The following is a 24,372-nucleotide window of genomic DNA, read 5'->3' as shown; positions in this document are numbered from 1 at the left end:
AGTTAGCCTCTCTTATAACTGTAATCTATCATAGATCCCTCACACAGAAACCTGTGACCACATACTGGAAAAAAGTGCAGTTCACACCCATCTGCAAGAAGGGTAGTAGAAGTGATCCACAAAACTACCGTCTAGTATCCTTGATGTCAGTTTGTTGTAAACTCTGAGAACATATTCTGAGCTCAAACATAATGAGGTATCTTGAACAGAATAAACTCGTCCATGCCAACCAGCATGGATTCAAAAAACATCGGTTATATGAAACCCAACTTGCACTTTTCTCATACAGAAAGTCTTGGGTCAAGGTAGTCAGGCAGATGCAGTATTTCTTGACTCCTGGAGAGCATTTGACTCAATACCATACCTATGTTTATTGACTGGACTGAGGACTTTTTGTTAGGGAGGACACAACGTGTTTATCTTGGATGCAGAGTCATCATCAGATGTAGAAGTAGCTTCGGGTGTGCCCCAGGGAAGTGTGTTGGGATCTTTGCTGTTCACATTGTATATTATTGACCTTGCAGACAATATTAAGAGTAACACCAGACTTTTGGCACATGATGGAGTTATCTATAACGACATACAGTCTGATAGGAGCTGCATAAATAATCAGTCAGATCTTTTTTAAGAGTTCAAAGTGGTGCAAAGGTTGGCAACTTGTTTTAAATGTTCAAAAATGTAAAATTGTACACTTCTAAAAAAAACTGTAATATATGAGTCACTGTTGGAATAGGCCAACTCATACAGGTAAGTGTAACACATTATAGGGTTATGAAATGGAATCATCACTTTGGCTCATTTGTGGGTAAAGCAGGTGGTAGAATACTGATAAAGTGCAAGCAGTCTACAAAGGAAATTGCTTGCAAATGACTCATGTGACTGGTTCTAGAATATTATCCAAAAGTATGGGGCCTGTATCAAACAGGCCTAACAAGGGTATTGAACATATACAGAGAAGGACAGCATGAATGGTCATAGGTTTGTTTGATCCATGGGAGAGTGTCACAGAGGTACAGAGGAAACTGAACTAGCGTACTGTTGAAGATAGATGTAGACTATCCCAAGGAAGTGCACTAACAATATTTCAAGAACTGGCTTTAAATGATGGCTCTGGGAATATACTACAACACAGTATATATCGCTCACATAGGCATCGTGAGGATAAGAATAGAATAATTACAGCATGCACAGAGGTGTTCTTCCCACACTCCATATGTGAATGGAATGGGAAGAAACCTGAATAACTGGTACAAAGGGACATACCCTATACCATGTACTTCACGGTGGTATGCAGAGTACAGATTTAGCTCTAGCTGTAGAACACAATTTCTGGAGCTGAGATAATTATTCCAGCTCTTGTTTATGTGTCTATCTACCACATATTGCCTGCAGTGTAAAGTAAGTGGTTATTGTTACTCATTCCATTCTTTGTATTTCAGCCACCACTTTCCAGTACTGGTATCATTCATTGCTTAATCTCTAACATGTAATTAGACAGTTAATATTTAGAGACTATTTTTCTTTATCTCAGACAGATTTGTGGTACTTTTGATACTGTACAGGCTAAATCACTGTGTATGATGAGGGGGGGCTTATGAATTACAGTATGTGTGTGTGTGTGGGGGGGGGGGGGGGGTGTAAAAGTATTTGTGGGTAAATCTGGTGATACCTCTGAAACTACCCACCATTAGACACTGGTTTTTGTATTTGATGCTGTCCTTCAATCCCTCCTTCAATAAAAAAAAATTGACAAAGAAAAAATATGAAAATTATTTAACTCCAATGATACAGTGATGTACCAAGATAAAAGTGTCAACTTCCCAACAGAATTACTAAACCTGTTCAAGGCCCCTAGTATGGTCTTACAAAAAAGCTTCTAAAAACCATCATAGAAGCAGAAATATTAAACAAAAAAGAAAGAGGGATGTCATTTACGAATTCCACTCATTTCAAATAACTTACCATTCAGCTATATAAGTCTCAAATTCCCAGTAAAATTAATGTGTAGTATAATGTCAATGAAGCACAAGGGCAAATATTCCACTGCTGTGGAGTGCATTTAGAAGACTCGTTTCTTCTGCCATGGACAACTTATTTGTCTTTGCACCCAAAAGCTTAACAGCAAATGTAGTTTATAAGACTGTACTTTGAATAAGTTATAGCATATACCAATGAGATGATCAATTGCACATTTTTCCAGTGCAGGAAACAAATGGGAAAAATGACTTAGTAATGTGCCCTTTTTCAGCTAGTAATGAAATGAAAAGGTCTGTATGTAAAAAGGAAAAGGGCTGTCAATAATTGATGAAAAAACTGACAGCATAAAAGTACTGTGTGTCTAGTAGGCATCTTTAGGGTCTTTATAAGTATCATACGAGATAAAGTGTACTAACTTCAGTGGTCAATGGGTGTTGGACATTTTCTGGTGAAAATCGTCACTAATTCTGGAGAAGGAAAACTAAAACAAGAAAAATGCTTGACTTTATGGTTAACGTGAGGGAATGAGCTGTGCAGTGTGTGTTAAAAAGCAGCATATTTGCACTCACCTTTGTAAACAAGGCATAACATCTTAATTAGATGATATACTTCAAAATTACTTGAGGCAGCAATGGTAATAATTGTGACTGAAATGCAAACATCAGCAGACAACACCAAAACATACAGCATTGCTGTTTGCACAGAGATGGTACTCACGATCATGCTCCGTGCAAGCTGGATAGAAAAGAACAGATAAGCAACAATCAGAAAACATAGAACATACAACTAGCACTCAGTCTTTCATACAGTGAAACTCTAATTTCATATTTGAGACACTGGAGTTTATAAGCCTTTTCTCTTTTTTTCCCCCTGGATATTTCAAGGTCAAATAACACAAGGAAAAACAAATTGTGATAAACATCTTTAAAATGTGTGATATTACTGTTGAATATATTTTCTTTGTGTCCTTGAGCAATAAAGAAAAATGTTTGTCATTTGAACTGATACAAAATCAATAAAATTAATATGTGCATACTGAAACAACAAATAATAAAGTCACCAAGGAACATCAACTCAAGACAAAGACAAAGGACAAACACATACACATTTGAACCCAACTTGGATCATAAAAGTTTTCTAATAGATCTTCACATTCACACACACAGATACACACATAGACAAAACATCAATGGCAGAACACATAGGACTGCCCTGTAAGGCTTGAGTTGACTACAGGAAGTGCTCATCTGTTGTAATGGTGACTATCACCAACATTTATATTACAGCTCCAGATGCTGCATTAAAAGATGAAATTGTGAAAAATCGGTTCTGTCATGCTTGTATTACACTAATACTTGTAGCTAGATAAGTCTGAAGCAGATTTTATTTATAAAGACAAATGTATTTCATAAAAATATATATTGCATGATCACTGAGCACAGTTGTACACATTTCTTGTTATATTTCATTGTCTTTGAATGGATTAAGACATTGATGTCTTTTGTGGAAGTTTTTCCATTGAACACTATGTACTTTTAATGCTCTGCTTTGACAGTAATGTTCCAATATATTTGCTCACATGTGATATTTTAAGTTTAATTTAATGGTCTATCATATTTTCTTTTTCATAGTGCTATTCTTCAATTGTCAAAAAATTTTGCTGTTTACCATATGGATTTTTGTAACATCTTTCCTTTTTCCCCAACAATTTGCAAGACCTTTCTTTTGTCTAAATTTACTGGAATGTGACTTTCAACTGTGTAGCCAATTAAATATAATGAATTGTTGCTTTTGTTCCCTATTTGTTGGAAATGGTTAACATTTCTCTTTGTAGTATCATTTCAGAAATATAAAGAAATTAAATAAATTCTAATATTACATCTATTGTTACAGTGAAGAATAGAAAAGTGTCTTAAAAACACCTGCCTCTTACTTCAAGAAAATCTTTATGTTTTGAAAATTAAAAGTGGAAAAAGTAATCCAAGCATCCTGCAACTCAAGCCATACAGGGAAGTATTTTGTGTGCTAACTGTGAGCTGGAAGAGAAAGAAAATAAATGACGTCACAGGAACACAGGACACACATTGCGTTCGTTGTGACTTACATACGTCGATGGCACAGACAGACTGGAACCTTCCCTGGACACTGAACTGTAGTGGAGGCCCTGTAGGGGACAACATCAAATTCAGACCTGCATGTAACCTCATTCACGCAGAGCCAGTAATCAGATAAAGGGGGGGAAAATATATACATATATATGTTTTTGTGTTTTGTGCATGAGAGATTTACAGATAAATAGATAGATAGATAGATAGATAGATAGAGAGAGAGAGAGAGAGAGAGAGAGAGAGAGAGGCACAGAGAGAGAACAATTTATGTACATCATATATGCTCACATCAGAATGTTATATATATTTTCAGTGATGGTAGAGAATGGTATTGTACCCCTTACAAGCAAATATTGTCTGTAATGTTACAGACAAGAGATAACAACCTGGACTATCTCTGTAATTTGACACAAAAGAGCAGCAAATTTCATTTACAGGTGGTGTTTTGCTTCTCTACATTTTTTATCTTATGTTTTCTTGTACATTCTAATTTAATGGTATGCATTTTATTATGGGACTGAATTTAACTTTTTATATTCATACAATATTTGCTTGAATCTCAAGTATGAGAGACAGCCTTCAGATCACATTCTTTCCTTATAATTGTTTCAATTCTTAGCCTGCTTCTGCATCAATGAAAGAATAGTTATTCTCAAAGATCACAGATAATAAATCAAAACTGTTATGACAGTGGATGATGTGGTATGTAGACACATTTTTACATTACATCTACTAGAAACAATGAGAATTTCACTTTACATTTCCATTTTATGTGTACAGATTGTGGCAATAACATATGAAAAAAATTATGTTTTCTTTGTAATGAGACACTAAACATTTAATATGTGTTTTGCAAGATACAAATACTGCTTATTCCTTTGTAAATGTTTCAGTTTTATTGTTCATCAGATATTTTCCCTTTTCATGGTTCACACCCATAAACTTCTATGTAAGTATCCATTACCTCTGGGAATAATTTATAGCATACCAAACAGTTCTCATTTTTATGTCAATAGCAAAAGTGGTAATGAAAAGTACCTGGATATTCTCATGCCTCACAGCTTTTTTTGGTTTAGCTTTGTTCTTTTTCAGTTTTTGTTGAAAGTAACATACGCACACTTCCACAATTGTTTATGTACATGTTATTTGATATAATTGTAGAGTAATATGTAAGGGAGAGACTCTTTTCCTTTGTAACAAGCTAAATCAAATTATTATAAATAACAAGAATATAATAGAGGGAAACATTCCACACGGGAAAAATATATCTAAAAACAAAGATGATGAGACTTACCAAACAAAAGCGCTGGCAGGTCGATAGACATACAAACAAACAAGCGATATGCGGATGGATATGCGTGTGTGTGCGAGTGTGTACCTGTCCTTTTTTCCCCCTAAGGTAAGTCTTTCCGCTCCCGGGATTGGAAAGACTCCTTACCCTCTCCCTTAAAACTCACATCCTTTCGTCTTTCCCTCTCCTTCCCTCTTTCCTGATGAAGCAACCATTTGTTGCGAAAGCTTGAATTTTGTGTGTATGTTTGTGTTTGTTTGTTTGTATGTCTATCGACCTGCCAGCGCTTTTGTTTGTAAGTCTCATCATCTTTGTTTTTAGATATATTATAAATAACAGTTATATATTTAAGTTCAACAATCTTGCCAGTATCAACTGTGCTTAAAGTTACAACTTAAGGATAATATAATTCACTTAATAGTATTAAATTAATCTGTTCAAAACACATTTAGGATTAAACTCTTAGCACATGTAGTCAGACAAATATTTTTTAGATTTTTGAAATTAGATGGTAATAAATATGAGTGAAAATTATCTGTATTGTATATAAAATTGAGAAAATTGATCATATACTAGGCACTGATTGAAAAGAAATGAAAAGTGCTATTGTATATTCACCCCACTTTATAGAAAGAATGTAGGTACACTTGGTTGGTGGTAAAATCTCACCTGCAAACGGCTAATAATGCATAAATAAAGAAAAGACTAAAAAATATCTCTGGTCTAAAAAATGCTTCATTGCTTCCACATCTTTTTCTTCAGGAGAAGGCTTATGACCAAATCTCTCAGACAGCCACCTTGTAACCAGAACAATAACATAAGGAAACAACAACATAGGAACAATGAAGAAGGAAAAAGGTAGCTACATTTGATTTTTTAAAGTTTTCTTGAAGAATCTGAAAGGATGGAGGAGAAGGTGACATAACTGTGGCAAAATTTAATTAATTAATTTTCATTTTTTGTTGGATATTTGTTCTTTAGCAAGTCCTCCGTCAGTTAATTTTGGCAGTTTTGTAACTAATTATGTCTGTGGTGGTAACTGTAGTGATACCTGAAGGTTTTTGTATTATTTGGAGATGAGTAAATGGCTACACAACATACCATATTTGGATTGTAGAATGTACATAGGTCATCCATAAGGTTTCCAGAATAAATTTTCAGTGTGTAGCCACTAGTACTAACTCTGACTTCTCATAGATACTGTGTCCTGAAACCGTGTTGAGCAGTTGTTTCTATTGGCATGGTGGTGACTGTTGTGAGGAGTGAGGCACAATTTCTTTTTTCCTTTTGTTGCAGCATATCTGTTCACCACTGTTGGAAAATGGACCAGCATGCAGCTATCATGTTTTCATATGAATGTGTGAAAACTGCACTGAACATATTTAAATTGTTTGTTGCATTTGAATTTTCCTGAGTGGTACAAGGAAACAAAAAGTGTGCACCCATAATGTCACTGTAAGGCAAAAAGTATGGGTAAAATTTATGCTACATTTCCTTATACACAAACAAAAGTGATTCTATCAAATAGCCAGAGCCTAATTCCAGTTTTATTACGTTCTTAATCAGTCATAATAAAACATGGTTCTTTGAGTCTGATCCATACACATTACACTTAACCAGTGAAATAAGAAGAGGAAAACAGAAACCCAACAAAAATGAGAGATGTGAAATGACAAACGGTCTTTGTCTTCCACAGTGTCATTTACACAGACTGACAGACTGTTACTGTTGAATTCTCCAATGACAAGTATCATCTCTTCAAAAGATTAAGATGTATGTAGAGCTCAAATTTTAGAAAAGCATGGAATGTTCAGTACAGCACAAAAATGCTTTGGTGTATGCCTCAACTACCATGGCTCTGCCTCTAATCAAAAATCAAGTGATGCACTGCTCTGTTTCTATGTCACTTAATTTGGCACTTACGGACTACTTTCTTTTCCCAAAACTGAAGGGTCCCCTGAAAGAAACCAAATATGAGTAAATCTCTAACTTTAAAAGGCAATGATCAATTACCTGTAAGTTTAATCTCCAACTTTAAAAGGCAATGATCAATTATCTGTAAGAAATCTAAAAAAAGACCTCTAAAATGCATTTAAAAATTTTCTCAAATGATAAGAACTGTGTTTTGACAGAGGGGGTGATAATACAGAAAGTAGAATTAATACAATTTTTTCTGAACCCTTGTTCCAATCTTGGAAATTCTTTGAAGAAAATGAGCATAATTCACATGTGTAAAAAATGCTGCATAAATAAGCAGAATGTGTGACCTGCAAATGAGTTTTCTGGAGGGTTGTAGCAATGAGAATAGAAAGTGGAAGAGAAAAATGACAATCAGATATTTGAATATCTGATACTTGACCTTCATATGCACAGAAAGTTGGAATATAACTTCCAGACGATTGAATCATATCTGTGCACAGATTGCCATATTAGAGAATTATTGTTGTAGGACCCGAGCTAGCTGAATTTTAGATGAGCATTATTTAAGATGTACCAGTAAAAGACAACAAAATTAAAGTTTTAGGAATAGAAGGTTTTTCTAGAACATGCCAGAAACAAGTACTGTAATCATTATGTAACTTGAAATGATACAGTGGTAATGTGCTGCAAGGTACTGCTATCAATGAAAATTTGTCTTATAATTTGATCCTTTGTGTAATATGGGTGAAATTTCATGTCAATGCAAAGCAACATGCTGGAAAACAGTATAAAAATTCTAATGAAGCACAGTGATATGTCACCATAGCTATCACTGATAACTGTCACAATATAGCATGGAGTGACACATATTACGATTTTTATGAATGATATTTAGTCACTGGACTGTGTATACTACAGCAATAAAATTAAAACATGATTCCTGTGTGCACATAAGAGAGCCAAAATTTAAGTTCTCAGAGAAACAATAAAAGAAAGCTGTTTTGATACATACTGAAACTGGAAACAAGATTTCCATTCTGATTTTGGTGCTTAAGGGGAAAAAATAGATAAAAAATAAAAAAGAAAGCATTTTCACAAGATTCAACAGTTTCGTGAGGCACTTAAATGGCAGAGGGTAAATCCCATTATATCAGTTATTAGGGTTTTTTCTTACTCCATTCACCTATGGAGCATGGGGAGAATGATTACTTAAACATCTCAGTGTGTCTTGTAATTAATCTTGTCTTCACAGTCCCTGTGGTAAGAATACATAGGGGGCTGTACTATATGGCTAGATTCATTCCTTAAAGTTTGTTCTACAAACTTTCTATGCAGGTTTTTTGGGACAGTTAGTGTCTTTCCTAAGCATCTGCCAGTTCAGTTCTTTCAATATCTTCATGACACTCTTCCATTAATTGAATGAACCTGTGACCATTTGTGCTGTCCTTCTTTGTTTCTGTTTAATAACCTTTGTTAGTCCTACTTGTTATGGATCCTACACAACTGGGCAATATTCGTGGACAAGCTGCATTAATATTTGGTATGCAGTCTCTTTTGTAGACTGATTGCATTTTCCTAGTGTTCTACCTATGAACTGCAGTTGCTATCTGCGTTACCTACAAAAAAGTTTTCAATCCAGTCATAAATGTCACTTGATACCTCATATGATAGTAATTTCGATAATAAACATAACTGTGGTACAGAGTCAAATAGTTTTTGGAAATAGTGGACTACTGCATCCGTCTAGCTGCCTTGATATAAAGCTTTCAGTATGTCATATGAGAGAAGTGCAAGTTCATTTTCACATGATCCTTGTTTTTTGGAATCCATGCTGGTTGGCATGGAGGAGGTCATTCTTTTCAGGATACCTCGTAACATTTGATCTCAGAATATGTCAGATTATACAACAAATTGGTGTCAAGGATATGGGACACAGGTGTCACCTGTGCTGTCTTCTGACTACTGGGCACCATTTTTTGTTTTAGAGATCTATGGCAGATTATAGTTAACCTAAGAGCTTTGTTCACTTGTAACAGTTTCAGCTGTTTCTCAATGCCACTGACTTTAATATTTATTTCAGTTTTTTTTTTTGGGGGGGGGGGGGGCGGGTATCAGGATTAAATTTGGGCAATACTTTTGGGTTTTCCTTTGTAAAGGAATGTTTGAAAATGGAATTAAGCATTTCTGCTTTTGCTTTGTTACTATAATTTAATTTCTTGTCTTGTCCATGAATGATTGGTCTCTAATTGCCACAAGCAGCTGTCTTATGTGGCCAGAATTACTTTGGGTTTTGTAAAAAATCTTTTGACAATATTGTGCTACAGTAGTCATTGAAAGCTTCACCTATTGCTATCTTGACAACAAAACACATTTCATTTAACATCTCTCTACCTGTAGCTATCTTTGCTTTGTTTGACATCTATTATGCAGCAGTCTATGTTCCTTCAGGAGTTTATTTACAGTGACTGCATACCATGGAGTGTTCCTCCTGTCATGAAGTATTCTATAGGGTATGTATCTATCCAGTGAATGGGCAACTATTCTTGTAAATTTGAGCCATAGTTTCCCTGAATGCTCCTGTCCCAATCTAAAAGTTTCAAGTTCTACATTGAGATACAACACTTCTGCTTCTTTGCTTAACTTTTTGATCATGTAAATCTTTCTACTTGTTTTAGTTGCCCTTTGTATTTTGGTTATCTTTGTTGCTATAACTGCCTCTTTGTCACTGACACCATCTTTAGTACAGAGGTCTATTTGTTGCCATTAGATCGTATATTTCCATACAAGGTTAGACAAATGACAATGGGCATGGACATTCTAAAGCATGTGTTCTAGGTAGTTTTCAGTGAAGGCATTCAGTACTGACCACTAAAAAATGTTGGATGCTTAACCCACCTCTGGTAATAACATTATGATTGGGAAACTTACTTTCTAGTGAACTGAGATCATCTCTAAAGTTTTCATTTACACCAGGAGGTGAGTCTTTTGGCTGACAGAAAGATCCAATTATAACTTTATGCTCATACATAATACTGAGTCATGCCCAGATGATCTCGCGTGCAGCTTTAGTTTCTATCTTGGTAGAGTTAAGTTTCTTGTCTACTGCAACAAATACACCACCTCCATTTTGCGTTTGCCTATTGTTTCAATATGCACTTGAATTTTCCCCGAAAATCCAGTGGGATTTTCAGCTTCAGGTTTTAACCAACTTTCTGTACCTGATGTTATGAGGGCTTCACTGGCTTTTAGGAGTGTTTAAAATTTGGATACCTTGTTGCAAATGGTTCAGAAGTTATCATAATGAGTTATCAGAATGTCTTTCCATTCCCATTCCCTTCACATATGAGGCACGAGGAGAATGATCGCTTAAACACATCTGTGCCCATTGTCATTTGTCTAACCTTGTATTCAAGAGTCCTATGAGAGTCATGTGTGGAGGGATATAGTACACTGAAGAGCCAAAGAACCTGGTACACTTACCTAATGTTGTGTATGGCCCCTGTGAGCATGCAGAAATGACGCAAAATGATGTAGCATGGACTCTACTAATGTCTGAAGTAGTGCTGGATGGAATTGACACCATGAATCCTGTAGGGCTGTCCATAAATCTGTAAGAGTACAACAGGGTGGAGATTTCTTCTGAACAGGACGTTGTAAGGCATGCTCAATAATGTTCATGTCTGAGGAGTTTGGCAGTGGGTGGAACTGTTTAAACTCAGAAGAGTGTTCCTGGAGCCATTCTGTAGCAATTCTGGACATATAGAGTGTTGAATTGTCCTGCTGGAATTGCCCAAGGCCATCAGAATGCACAATGGACATGAACGGATGCAGGTAATCAGATAGGATGCTTATGTATGCATCACCTGTTAGAGTTGTATCTAGACATATCAGAGGTCCCATAACACTCCAAATGCACATGCCCCACACCATTATAGAACCTCCACCAGCTTGAGCAGGGTACATGGAGTCATGAGGTTGTCTCCATACCTGCTTGATACAATTTGAAATGAGACTTGTCTGACCAGGCAACATGTTTCCAGTCGTCAATAGTCCAATGTCATTGTTGACAGGCCCAGATGAGCTGTAAAGCTTTGTGTTGTGCAGTCATCAAGGCTACACTAGTGAGCCTTTGGTTCTGAAAGACCATACTGATGACGTTTTGTTGAACGGTTTGCGCACTGACACTTGTTGAGGGCACAGCACTGAAATCTGCAGCAATTTGTGGAAGGATTGCACTTCTGTCATGTTGAATGATTGTCTTCAGTCATTGTTGCTCCTGTTCTTGCAGGATCTTTTTCCAGCTGCAGCAATGTCAGAGATTTGATGTTTTTCCAGATTGCTGATATTCACGGTACACTCGTGAACTGGTCATACAGGAAAATCCCCACTTCATCACTACCTTGGAAATGCTGTGCCCCTTCGCTCCTGCTGCGACTATAACACCATGTTGAAACTCACTTAAATCTTGATAACCTGCCATTGTAGCAGCAGTAACTGATCTAACACATGTTGTCTTATATAGGCACTGCTGACCACTATGCCACATCCTGCCTGATTAAATCTCTCTTTATTTGAAAACACATGCCTGTACCAGTTTCTTTGGCACTTCCGTGCATATTCCTAGAGGCCTCACTTAAAGCTACTTCCTGAAACTTTGTAAGTAGCCTTTTATGGGATAGTTTGCATCTGTCTTCACACATCTGCCATTTTACATTTTCCAGCATCTTCATGACACTCTCCCATGGGTCAAACAAACCTGTGACTATTCATGCTGTTCAATATCTATGTTAGACCTGTTTGGTGTGGGTCTCACGCACTTGAGTGATATTCTATGGTGGGTTACTTAAGAGTTTTGTAAGCAATCTCTTTTGTAGACTAATCACATTTTCCTAGTATCTTACCAATGAGCCAGTATCTGCCATCTGCTACACCAATGACTGTGCCTGTGTTATTATTCCATTTCATATCACTACACATTGCTTCACCCAGGTATTTGTATAAGTCAACTGATTCCAGTTGTGGCTCATTTCTGAACATTTAAAGCAATTTGCCAAACTTTACAACATTTTGAAAATTTAATTGATTATTTGTGCAACTTTTTTTCAGAGATTACTTCATAACAGATAAACTCATCATCTATGAGAAGTCTGAGCTTACTATTAATATTGTCTGCGATGCCTTTAATATACAACAGCGAACGTCTGAAGACACTGCCCAGGGGCATACCGGAAGTTACTTTTACATCTGTTGATGACTATTCATCCAAGATAACATGCTGCATCTTCCTTACTAAGAAGTCCTCAATCCAGTCACAAATTTCACTTGATACCCTTTGAAAATAAGAGTTGGTGTGCCACTCTGTCAAATGCTGTACAGAGTCAGGGATGCCACAATAAATCACCCAACAAAAGCCTTCATGTGAAATTTACTTTTTTTTTCACAAGTAGTTGCTTTAAACACTCGCTGTAAAAAAGCAGCTTGGCTATTCTTTATAATCCTTCGTTTCAACAATAAATATGACAATTTTTAAAATTATATGAATGTAACATCACAATAGTGCCATGCATGGATACTTGTAAAAATGTAAAAGGTGACCCTTGTTGTTAAGGCCAGCAGCCCGAAGACTGGTTTCATGTCGCTCTCTGCATTAGTCTGTCCTGTGGAAACCTCTTCATCTCTGCACATCTATTGCAGCCTACAAACATCCTACTTCTGTCACCCCTTCCCTGCTTGCACACACTTCCATCTATATTAACTATTCCTGGATATCTCAGGATGTGATCTTCCAACTGATCCCTTCTTTTAGTTGTATTTCAAAAGCTTTTAAACTCTTCTTGCTGTGTTCCATTCACGTATTGAGTGCAGGAAGAATAACTGTTTGAATGCCTCTGTGTGTGCAGCAATTATTCTAATATTATCCTCACTATCTCTATGTGAGCGATACATAGGGGGTCGTAGTAAAATCCTAGTGTAATCACTTAAAGGGGGTGTTCTGGAAAAAATTGCCCGTTTGGTAACTAACAGTTATCAAAAACATTGTTCTGATATTTTGCAGGTTTATGACATATTTACAGTGTCCACTCTCCATGGCATGTCCTGGATATCTTGAAAAATGATGCTGCAGCTACATTTTCTTGAGGGTTGCTTGATATTGCTTGCTCTTTCATGACATCCATAAGTTGACTTCTTTCAGTTAAGTTTCTTCAGGCCAGTTATGTATCCGGTGTGATACCTTTTAAAAAACTATTTTGTTTTTTAGTCACTAACAGTAATGTCTGTGGAGAAACCAGAATTTACCAGTGTGCCCGCAGGTCTATCACTGAGAAAAATGTTTTGTTTTCACTCATTATGAAATTCTCTGTAAGTTCAAAAGATTTCATCAAAATCAAATGTACACAGATTCTTCATCAGACATTGGTGTTTAACTATCTCCAAATGCACATATTAACTCTACCATTCCACTGTACAGGGCAGGTCAGAAGTCCCAGTACCCCTGTAATTCCATGTAGTATAAAATGTTATTATGCAGGTTCGTAGCTATGTCCCTTCTTACCTTCATATTTGCATGTTTTCGCAGTTGCAGTCAAGTTTTAATTTGTAGCTATGGCAGATGTGAGTGGTTACAGCTACACTGTTGAGGAGTACTTAGTGACAACTGTGTGAGTGCACAAATCACAACACACAGGGAAGACAATGAGACAAATTATGAGAGCATTCCAGGAAAGATTTAATGACATGAAAGGCAACACTTTTGGATTGGGAAAGATGTGCTTTTGCTTTTGGCAATGTTAAAAAGACAGGCCGTGGAGTGGAAGGAAGAAAAAACATGTGCCACAATCTCTGCTTCAATTGCACAATCTCATTTGAAGTCAACATGTAAAGATGCTTCAGAATTCAATACACTGAGGACAACAATATGCAATATCACTTGAAAATAGACCTCAAGCTCAGACCATTTTGACCAATGTGCATAAACAAGTTATTGGCTACAGACTGGAATGAGCATGTTTTAGTGTGCTGTGCTTTATTAACTCAATTTCAGGTGTAGTGAACTGTGACAAGGTTATACTTTCAGATGGATGTGCTATTTATCACAGCTCACATGCTAGAGATATTGTCATGTGGACCAAAGCACTACCACCTCAGCTTGAGGAAAGGGGCGTCACAGAGTGAATATGGTTGCAGCAAGATTGAGTGCCTCTTCATTATACTCTTGCAGTGTGTGTGTGTTTCAAGGACAGTTGTGGTTCATCAGCAGTGCCAGCTCCCTTGAAATGGTCATCAAGAAGGCCTGACGTAACCACACTTGACAACTCATTTTGGGGAGTCATTAAGGCACATATATCTGAATGTAATTATGCTATAAAAACATTGCACAATGCTGTTGAGGATGTGGTCAGCACCACAACACTAGACATACTAAAAAATATGTCAAGAAGAATATGGTGCGATATGGAAATATGTTTACAGTACGATGGTGAACATATCAATTCACTGGACACTTAAAACACAAGTAAGTACTTTTTCCAAAAAAACTCAAATCAATTAGAATCACATTTGATTCAAGAGGTGTATGTGGCACATACATGGTTCAAGAACCAAAAGAGGAGGCTCTACACTTGGAAATCACCAGGGGATAAATACAGAAACCAAATCGATTTTATACTGGTAGAAGAAAGATACAGGAATGGAATCAAGAAGGTGCACACATTAGCAGGTGTAGATATTAATAGCAACCACAACTTACTTATGGCAGAAATAGAAATAAGAATGAAAAAACTGAAGAAGGCGACCATGGTGAAGAAGTGGGATCAAGAGAAGATAAGATCCAACAAAGAACAAATTATAGAAATGCTGTCACTTATGTTTCTAAACACACTATGAGACAAAGAACCACCTGATAATGTCAGTGAGTACCGGAATATGTTGAAAGAAGGAATCACTAAAGCGGACAGGAAAATATAGGATATGTTAAAAAAAAAGAAAAACAACAACATGAGTCACACAAGAAATTATTTCCAAGGTGGAGGAGAGAAGAAAATTAAAAAAAAAAAAGAACACTGAAGATACAAGAAATATGTACCGGTGGTTAAATAATGAACTGCCAAGAGAAATAGAAAAAGAGGAATATGATGCAGTTGAAGAACTGGACAGGAAGGGAAGATATGACCTACTATACAACAGAGTAAAGACTACGACATGGGATTAAAACAGAGCAGGAAGTGCTGCTGCTGCTATGGAAATTTTGAGTAAAGACAAAGAGGTAGTGTACAAAGAACATTGATGTCCTCCAGAGATGGGAAGAATATCTAAAAGAGCTGTATGACACAGATCACAAACCAGAAACTCCGGAACTTGAATGATGAGAAAGGACCAACCATCATAATGGAAGAAGTAAAGTCTGCCATAGCTGCAATGAAAACTGGCAAAGCGGTAGCACAGATACAATACAGGGATAAATATTAAAATGCTTGATCCAGGATGGAATAAGAGAAATATTGAGGTTATGTAATAAAATATATGACAGTGGTGAATGGCCTGAGAACTTTCTGACAACAGTAATGATTCTATTACCAAATAAACAAGGAACCAAGAAATGCAGTGAGCACAGGACAATTAGCCTCATTTCACATGCAGCCAAAGTGATGTTAAGAATAATTAATAAGAGACTTTGTAGCATTACATGAGTATGTCCAATATAGTCAGATCTACTTTGCATCACATGAATGTAGGGGAGTTGAAAAAAGCAGTGACCCATGACATCATATCAACTTGAGATTTTATTTATACAAGCAATTCATTTCTAAATTTTATTGATTATTTGCAGAGTAAAGAATTTGATTATGTACAACATTTAATAGATTATGAGTTTTAATGAGATAGATATAAATATGTTTTGACATAGCAAATCACCTTGTTGCATTATGCATGATATGTTTTCTCTTCTGCTGTGTTGCTCAAGTGCGCGATCATGTAGTCGTCGAGTGCAGATCTGCTGTAACTTTCGTGAATGGGCATAGAATTGTTAATTTACAACCCAAATTGCTTTAAAAATTATTCAAGGGACCATGGCTCAACTTTGGTGCAAACAAATCGTGCGCGAATTCTCAAGTATCAGCGTGGATTTTCAGATATGCGGCTGGATATTGGGCGTTATTGTCGCGTGTAGGATTCAGTAACATTAACTGCAATTTACAGATGTTAGCTTGATAATAACTATCAAAGACTTATATGAGTGGCATAGTAATTGTATTGATGCTTAAAGCAAGCGAGAAGCGATTTACTGTCGGAAAACAGCAAATATTAATCATTGCATAGTTAGCTTGTTGATACATAGCTTAGCGACTCATAAACGGACAGTGATAGAATTACTGAAATGATCTTTTAAGTATCAATAACCACTACACACACATCAGAAACTAATTACTCTAACACTGAGTGACTTCTGGATTGGATGAGTCTGTTTTTTATTTCAGCTAACTGGTATTAATAAACTTCTTTGGAGGTTGAAACTTCATCAATGGTGTCACGCTCATTCAGTTTAGTAGAACGAAAGATAGTACTAGCTACAATACTATTTATAGTTTTAAAAGAAAAGAGAGCACATACCTGTTTTTATTCTGAGAAATGTTTGTACTTCAGCCATCAGTCTTCTCAAACCAGAGGCACGAGTGACGCTCCCTCACGGCACTACGATATTGTGAACCACCACACACATGTGCCCCCTTCTCACTACATTTCTGCATTGAAAACCCTGAGATATAGCCACGGTGTGAAGAAGGAAGAAAGAAGAGGAAAGATCAGTGAAAGAAATGGAGCAAAGAGAGAAGTGGAGGTCACAACTTGAAAAAGTAATGGAGGAGAATCTTGGCAAGGATCAGTTTGGCTTTAGTTGGAATACGGGCACCAGAGATGCAATAGGGCTCCTACAAATATTTGGAGAAAGGTTTACTGAAAAAGGGAGAGACCTCTATATGTGCTTCATCAATGTAGAAAAGGCATTTGACAATGTGGCTTGGGGCAAGCTGGCGACTATAATGAGGGAAAAAGAGAGTGGACTGGAAAACCAGAAGACTTGTAAACTCGTATCTGAATCAAAAAGCCTGAGTTAAAGTGAGAGGAGAAAGTACAAACTGGATTGGACTAGGAAAAGGAGTAAGGAGGACCGTAAGACAAGGATGTTGTCAATCACCCTTTTCAACTTCTACTTGGAAAATATGATTGACCAATGCTTATTAGATGACAAAGGAGTAGAAATTGGAGGAAGAAGAGTAGGGTATTTTAGGTTTGCTGATGACTTGGTCCTTCTGGCCACAGGGGAAAAATAATTACAGGATTTAATGGAACCCACTGAAGCTAAGGGAAAAAATTATGGAATGAAAATTAACCAAAGAAAACAAAAGTATTGGCACTAGGAGGGAATAAAGAAATAAAAATTATGCTGAATGGTGAATGGTGAAATATTAGAACAGGTGCAAAATTTTAAATATCTTGGAAGCAGGTTAGACACCAACTGGAAGTGCAGCACAGAAATTAAAACAAGGATAGCAATGGCAAAAGTGGCATTTTATATAAAAAAAAAAGGAGAATTTTCTGCAGCAGTCTGGACGGAGAACTGAGGAAAAGACTCATAAAATGTTTTGTATGGAGTGTTCTTCTCTATGGCACTGAAACATGGACTTTGAGGAAGAAAGTCAGAGAAAGGCTGGAGGCTTTTGAGATGTGGACATGGTGGAGGATGAAAAGAATAAGCTGGATGGACAGAGTAAGAAATGAAGAGGTACTGAGAAGAGTGGGAGAGAAAAGACAGTTACTAGATGTAATAAAAAGAAGAAAAAGAAATTAGATTGCCATATTACGAAAGAATGATGGACTGATGAAAACAGTGTTAGAAGGTTATGTAAAAGGGAAAAAGAAGCGAGGAAGGAAGAGATTTCAGATACAGGATGGTGTGATGGACAGTACAACATACAGCAGCCTTAAGAAGGAAGCAATAGATCGCAGGAAATGGAGAGGCAAAGGACCTGCTAATTTAGCAAAAAACTGATGATGATGATGTGTATTGGTATTTCTTACGCAACCTGTGCAATGCATAAAAGACCTGTTTTGCATATGGTGTGAGTAAAAAATTGCTATGTAGGCATCCTTATTTGTCCTGATTGCGTTAACTTGATACTCATGAACACTGCATTAGATGTAGGCATATCATGGAGGCAGTGGAAATATTGCACAGTCTGGCTCAGGTATCAGTTCTCTAATAATGCACCATTTCTTCTAGTGATTCCAATTGCAGTTCTGTTAGCATGTGTATTGCACATTAGCGTGAGTCATACCAGTGTGGCCCTATCCTCACAGTACAGCCCTAAGTTACTTTGACGTCTTCCGCCAGATCAGCTTCATAACCACAGACACTAAGTGAGAACTTTACAGAAGGTAACAACAGAGTTTGTATGCTGTTTCCTTAATGGATGCACTGCACTTTTCCACATTCCTGCTATGTATCAATAGTTGTTTGCTAGTCATGCACATCTTCATGGTACAATGCTAGGTCTGCTTTTAACAATATTATGAAATCAAAAGTTGCCACTCACCATATAGTGGAGCTACTGAGTCGAGGTAGGGACAACAAAAAGACTTTCACAAATAACACTTTTGGCCGACACACACACACACACACACACACACACACACACACACACACACAGGCAACTGAATGTGGTTTCAGTTGCCTGAGACTACAGTCGTGTGTGAGAGTTTGCATATATGTGTGTGTGTCTATTGTTAATGATGGCCTTACTGACCTAATGATTTATTTGTGACAGTCTTTTTTTGTGCCTGTCTGTGACTCAACATCTCCGCTATATAGTGAGTAGCAGCTTTCCTTTTCATAATATTGTTACATTCCATCCTGGATTTTCCATTGTTAGGTTTGCTTTTACTAACACTGGTGTTCATGGCGGTCAGAACTGTTTTACTGTTGCTTTAGTTTGTATTGACAAGACTAATGCTCCAGGAATCATAGAGACATTGTTGCCCACAAAATGTTAATGTTGATTGAATCAGTACAGGCTTTTTCTGGTAATGCCATTGCAAATCTTCTTACTGATTTTACGTGTTCTTGCTGTCTGACATCGTTTTTTGGCATAATGTTTGAAAATTTTGAAGATGTTTCAGTTCCCGTAAGTTTACCAGTAATGTTGTAATCAGAGATTATTGACTCATCTCCCCTTTTTCATGAGCATTATTTTGCATTTATGAATATTTCATAGAGCGACATGATGTTTAATGCCCTTGGTGATCCTGCTTCCGTCTTAGTTGTTCAGAAGCCACTTCTCTCGACCTGTTCAACATCTACATACATATCCACAAGACACCACATGGTGCATGACAGAGTGTACCCTGTACCACTAGCAGTCATTTCCTTTCCTATTTCACTCACAGGAAGAGCAAGGGAAAAATGACTAGCTATATGTCCCTGTAGGGGTCCTAATCTCTCTAATCTTATTTTCATGTTTGTTACATGAAATATACATCAGCAGTCAGCTTCAAATTCTGCTTCTCTAAATTTTCTCAATACTGTTCCCCAAAAAGAATATCATCTTTCCTCCAGGGGTTCCCAACAGGGTGCCAAAGTATCTCCATAGTACTTGCATGCTTTTCAAACCTACTGGAAACAAATGTAGCAGTCTGTCTCTGAATTGCTTCAATGTCTTCCTTTAATCCCACCTGGTGCAGATCCCAAACACTTGAACAGTACTCAACAATGGGTCACACTAGTGTCTATGAGTGGTCTCCTTTACAGATGAACCACAGTTTCCTAGAATCCCAATAAACCAAAGTTGTCCATTCACATCCCCTACTACTATCCTTACTTGCTCATACTATTTCATATTGCTCTGCAGCATTATGACTATATATTTAAACATCATAACTGTATCATGCAACACACTATTAATGCTGTACTCAAACATTATGGGCTTGTTTTTCCTACTCTTCCACTGTAACTTACATTTTTCTGAAATTTTTCTACCATTTAGAGTTAGATGCCATTCTTGACATCAACCAGAAATGTTGTCTATGTCATCTTGTATTCTTCTACAGTAACTCAATGATGACACCTTCCCATATACCACAGCTTCATCAGCAGACAGCTGCAGACTGCTGCTTACCCTGTCTGTCAGATCATTCATGTATATGGAAAATAACAGTGGTCCTGTCAAACTTCGCTGGGGCACTCCTGATGATACCCTTGTCCTGATGAGCATTTGCCATCAAGGACAATGTACTGGGTTCTGTTAATTAAGAAGTCTTCAAGCCTCTCGCATACCTGGGAACCTATTATGTATGCTTGTTGCTTCTTTAACAGTCAGCAGTGTGGGACAGTGTCAAATGCTTTATGAAAATCTAGGAATATGGAATCTGCCTGTTGCCTTTCATCCGTGGTATGCAGGATCTCGTGTGAGATAAGGGCAAGCTGAGTTTCACATGAGTGATGGATGCTTTCTGAACCTTGCTGATTTGTGGGCAGGGGCTTTTCTTTCTCAAGGAAATTTGTTATAGTTGAACTGTGAATTTGTTGAAGGATTCTGCAGAAAACCAATGTCAAAGATATTGGTCTGTAATTCTGTGGGTCCGTTCTTTTACCTTTCTCACACACAGGAGTCACCCGAGCATTTATCCAGTCACTTGGTACTTGGGGCTGGACAAGAAATTTGTGATTAATTCAAGCTAAGTAGGAGGCCAATGATGTAAAGTACTCTTTGTAAAACCAAATTGGGAATTCCATCAGGACCTGGTGACTTATTTTCTTTCAACTCCTTCAGTTGTTTATCTTCACTAGGTATGCTTATTACTATGTCCCCACACGGGAGTCTGTGAGGTTGTCAAAGAAACATATATTTTTATGATTTTCCTATGTGAATAATTTCTTAAATGCAAAATTAAAAGCTTCAGCTTTACTTTTGCTGTCTTCTACTGTCACATCAGACTGGCCAGTGAGTGACTGGATAGGAGCAATTTTACATAGCATTAGAATCTCTATACTGATGGCATCAATTTGGTCAGACCTGTTTGTAGTTACGAGGTCTAAAATATTTCTAGTGCATGTGGGGTGTCGAACTAGATGCTGAAGACAATTTTTGGAATACATGTTCAGAAGAACTTTGCAAGACTGTCTGCCTTATCTTCTGGTATGAATCCATATATGTCATGTCCAACTAATATTGCATGATCTGGGTATTTCCACATAAATGACTATAGACCTTCTACCAATGACTTAAAACTGTCACAGCAGAGTCAAGTTGCCAGTAAAAAATCCAACAATTAACTCAATTTTACCTAGACCTGTTCTAAATGACCAAATAACTTCACTGTCAGACTCAAATTCGACCTCAGTAGAGACAATATTTTTGTCAAATGTGATAAACATGCCCTATCCTATGGCATCTAATCTATCTTTTCAATATAAATTCCATGAATCATTAAATATCAGAGAACTTTCTACTTTGGGTTTCAGCCAGCTCTCAGTGCTGAGAATAATTTGAGTGTGAGAAGTTTCCTGGAGGGCAGTGAAATTGGGAAATTAGTAACAAATGCAATTTGTTATGAATACAATGTACTGATAAAATTTTGACAAAGGAAGTGTCTTTACTCTGAACTTGATCTGATTTTGCTATCTGTGAGTCATCTGGTAAGTGTTCATCAGAGAATCTCAACCTGCTGTCTAGCATATAAAGCCCCCATGTTCACTCCACAAGCACTCTGCTACTAGAGTAGCTCCTTCTATTGTGTAGTGCACCTCTGACCTACTAAGGGGAGTCTTACAATTCCCTACCCAGTAATGCAGGTCCAGAAATTTGCAGCCAAGGAAGTCAATGAAGCCTTTGGTTGAGACCCTCTACATGGTTATAACCAAAGGACCCTGAATGACTTGGGGAACAATGCTGCAGATTGTGAGCTCCACTTGCACCCTGTGCGTAGGGCCAGCAGCCTTCACCACCTCTGCCAGCTGCCTGTATGAACTGAGGATGGCTTCAGAACCCAGTGACAGGCATCATTCGTGGTAACATGAGCCATTACTTGCAGATGACTGCACCTTGCTTGCTCGATACCTGCAGGCAGTGCCTCCTCTACATCTCAGAAGAGACACAATGAGTGCACATTGGCTTTCTTTCTGGCCCTAAACACTATCTACCTAAGGGGCTCCATAACATGCCTAATGCTGGAAGTCCAAATAACTAGTAAGCCCCTGTCCCTGTGTGCCTGCTTGGACTCTGTTGAAGGAGCAGCCACCTGTCCACTGACAGTACGAACGTCTGAGGCCTTTTGCCTCAAGTGACACAAACGTGTTACCAGCTGCCACTCATCCATCTGTGAGCATTAACCCACCATTTCAGACGCACTGGGAGGTGCATTGGTAGCAGAGCCTGTGGGCGACACGAACAACACCTGAGGAGCCTCACACAATGCACCAGATTCTCTGCCACCACTACACCCTGATACAACAGTCTGAAGACAACTGACAGCATATCCAAATCCACATTCAGCTGTTCATGAACTGTGGCCAGCTCCTCCTGTGTCTACATGGAACATGCACACAACCTATCCATTCCAGTATTACTAACTTAAGAATTGACTATAAAAGCACAGGTAGTCTGGTACTGCGCACCGTGGAATTTGAATCCGTGCCAGACTTCATGGATGTCAAAGACCCCTAGAGGTGTCTGCACCATCGCCTCGTAAGCCATGGTGGCACGCGCCTCTTGGCCCACATTTAGTGTGAGGGCACCACAGTGGAACACATGATCCCAGCAGCCAATAGCGGCGCCCCCGATCATGTATTTAAGCGCCTGCCTCTCGCTCAGCCAGTGCGTCTTATCGTTGCGTGCATATTAACATATTGCCTCGACAACAGACAGTGTGTTTACTGTTCTTTGTTTTCATTACTAGTGGACATCTTGGATTCATTTGGTTGTCTCTGTCACCCTGTTGCTTCTTGGGTGTTGTCATTGTAGGGTCTCTCTCAATCGTCCGTTGTTTTTTCGTGTCCGTCCTTTCCATTTGTTTGTTCACAGGCCACTCTCCGTTTGGTCCCACCGAGCTTTCTCAGCCACCCCGCGACCTTTCCGGCTGCAGTTACAACAGGTAGAAACCGAGATATGCAACTTGTTAAGCTTGTCGCACATCATCAATGGAGACTGATGCTCTATGAGCTGTGAAACTGGCTGTTCAGCAGAAATGAAAAATGTGGTACAGATTGCCTGACAACACTTTACAGTTACAAAAACATGAGATTATGCCTTTTAAATAGCTAAAACATGCACAAAATTTAAGAAATGTACCCCTAAGAAAACACAGAAGAAGCTAAATACGTAACTTGCCACTTTCCAGGTCTGTACGAGATGACAGTAGGAGCCTGACTGACTCTTACTATTCTCCTCATGTCTCCCCTCAATCACTTAATGTCACTCTTGACATGTTGAGCTTACTTTGTCTGAGCTTCAGAGGCATTTTGCTCCTTAGTTCAGGGTCATATCCATAAACCTAACTTTCCACACCAGTGGCAAGTTTGGATTGTACTGAAGCAGTTATTTAAGTTCCCAGCAGACTTCCAAGCAATGTTCCTTCTGATTGCTTTGAAGCAGTCATGGTGTAAACCTGTCTGCAAGCCTTCTCATCTTTAATTGTTCTGACAGAATATGCTCACATGTAGCATAACCCTAAGCTGCAACTTATTCCCTAGGTTAACTTGTCATGGTTGGGATTCACAGTCATATAATATTTCTTAAAAGACATCATAGTCACCGTTTACTGTATAAAATATTTATTGTTGCTATTGCAATTTCGGCCTTATGGCCGTTTTCAAGCAACACTGCAAAGTTACATTCTGTCAGAATATAAAACTATCTGACAAGAGTACATGTCGTCGTCAAAATGCAGCCTTTTGACTGTGAGATCTGATGAGTAAGACACTTATTACATCGTAATATGTTGTTAAATATATACTGAACTGTCAATGTTACCATTGTTCTAATAATCTTGTATGTGTGATAGATTACTAGAATGATGGTAACATTG

The 24,372-nt window shown here is 37.8% G+C and overlaps 1 protein-coding gene across 1 annotated transcript in view; it reads right to left on the bottom strand.

The window, feature by feature from the left end:
- LOC126260294 (SCY1-like protein 2) overlaps positions 1-24,372 on the bottom strand; it is a 963,146-nt gene that overhangs the window by 27,271 nt on the left and 911,503 nt on the right. The window contains exon 16 of the mRNA XM_049957618.1: positions 2,695-2,712. Within this exon, the coding sequence (XP_049813575.1) occupies positions 2,695-2,712 (18 nt within the window). The remainder of the gene's footprint in view (positions 1-2,694; positions 2,713-24,372) is intronic.

This window comes from Schistocerca nitens, chromosome 5 (genome assembly GCF_023898315.1).
Source record: "Schistocerca nitens isolate TAMUIC-IGC-003100 chromosome 5, iqSchNite1.1, whole genome shotgun sequence".
In the NCBI taxonomy this organism is placed as follows: Eukaryota; Metazoa; Arthropoda; class Insecta; order Orthoptera; family Acrididae; genus Schistocerca; species Schistocerca nitens.
The sequence above is the reverse complement of the archived record's forward strand: the minus strand, read 5'-3'. Positions and strand labels throughout refer to the sequence as shown.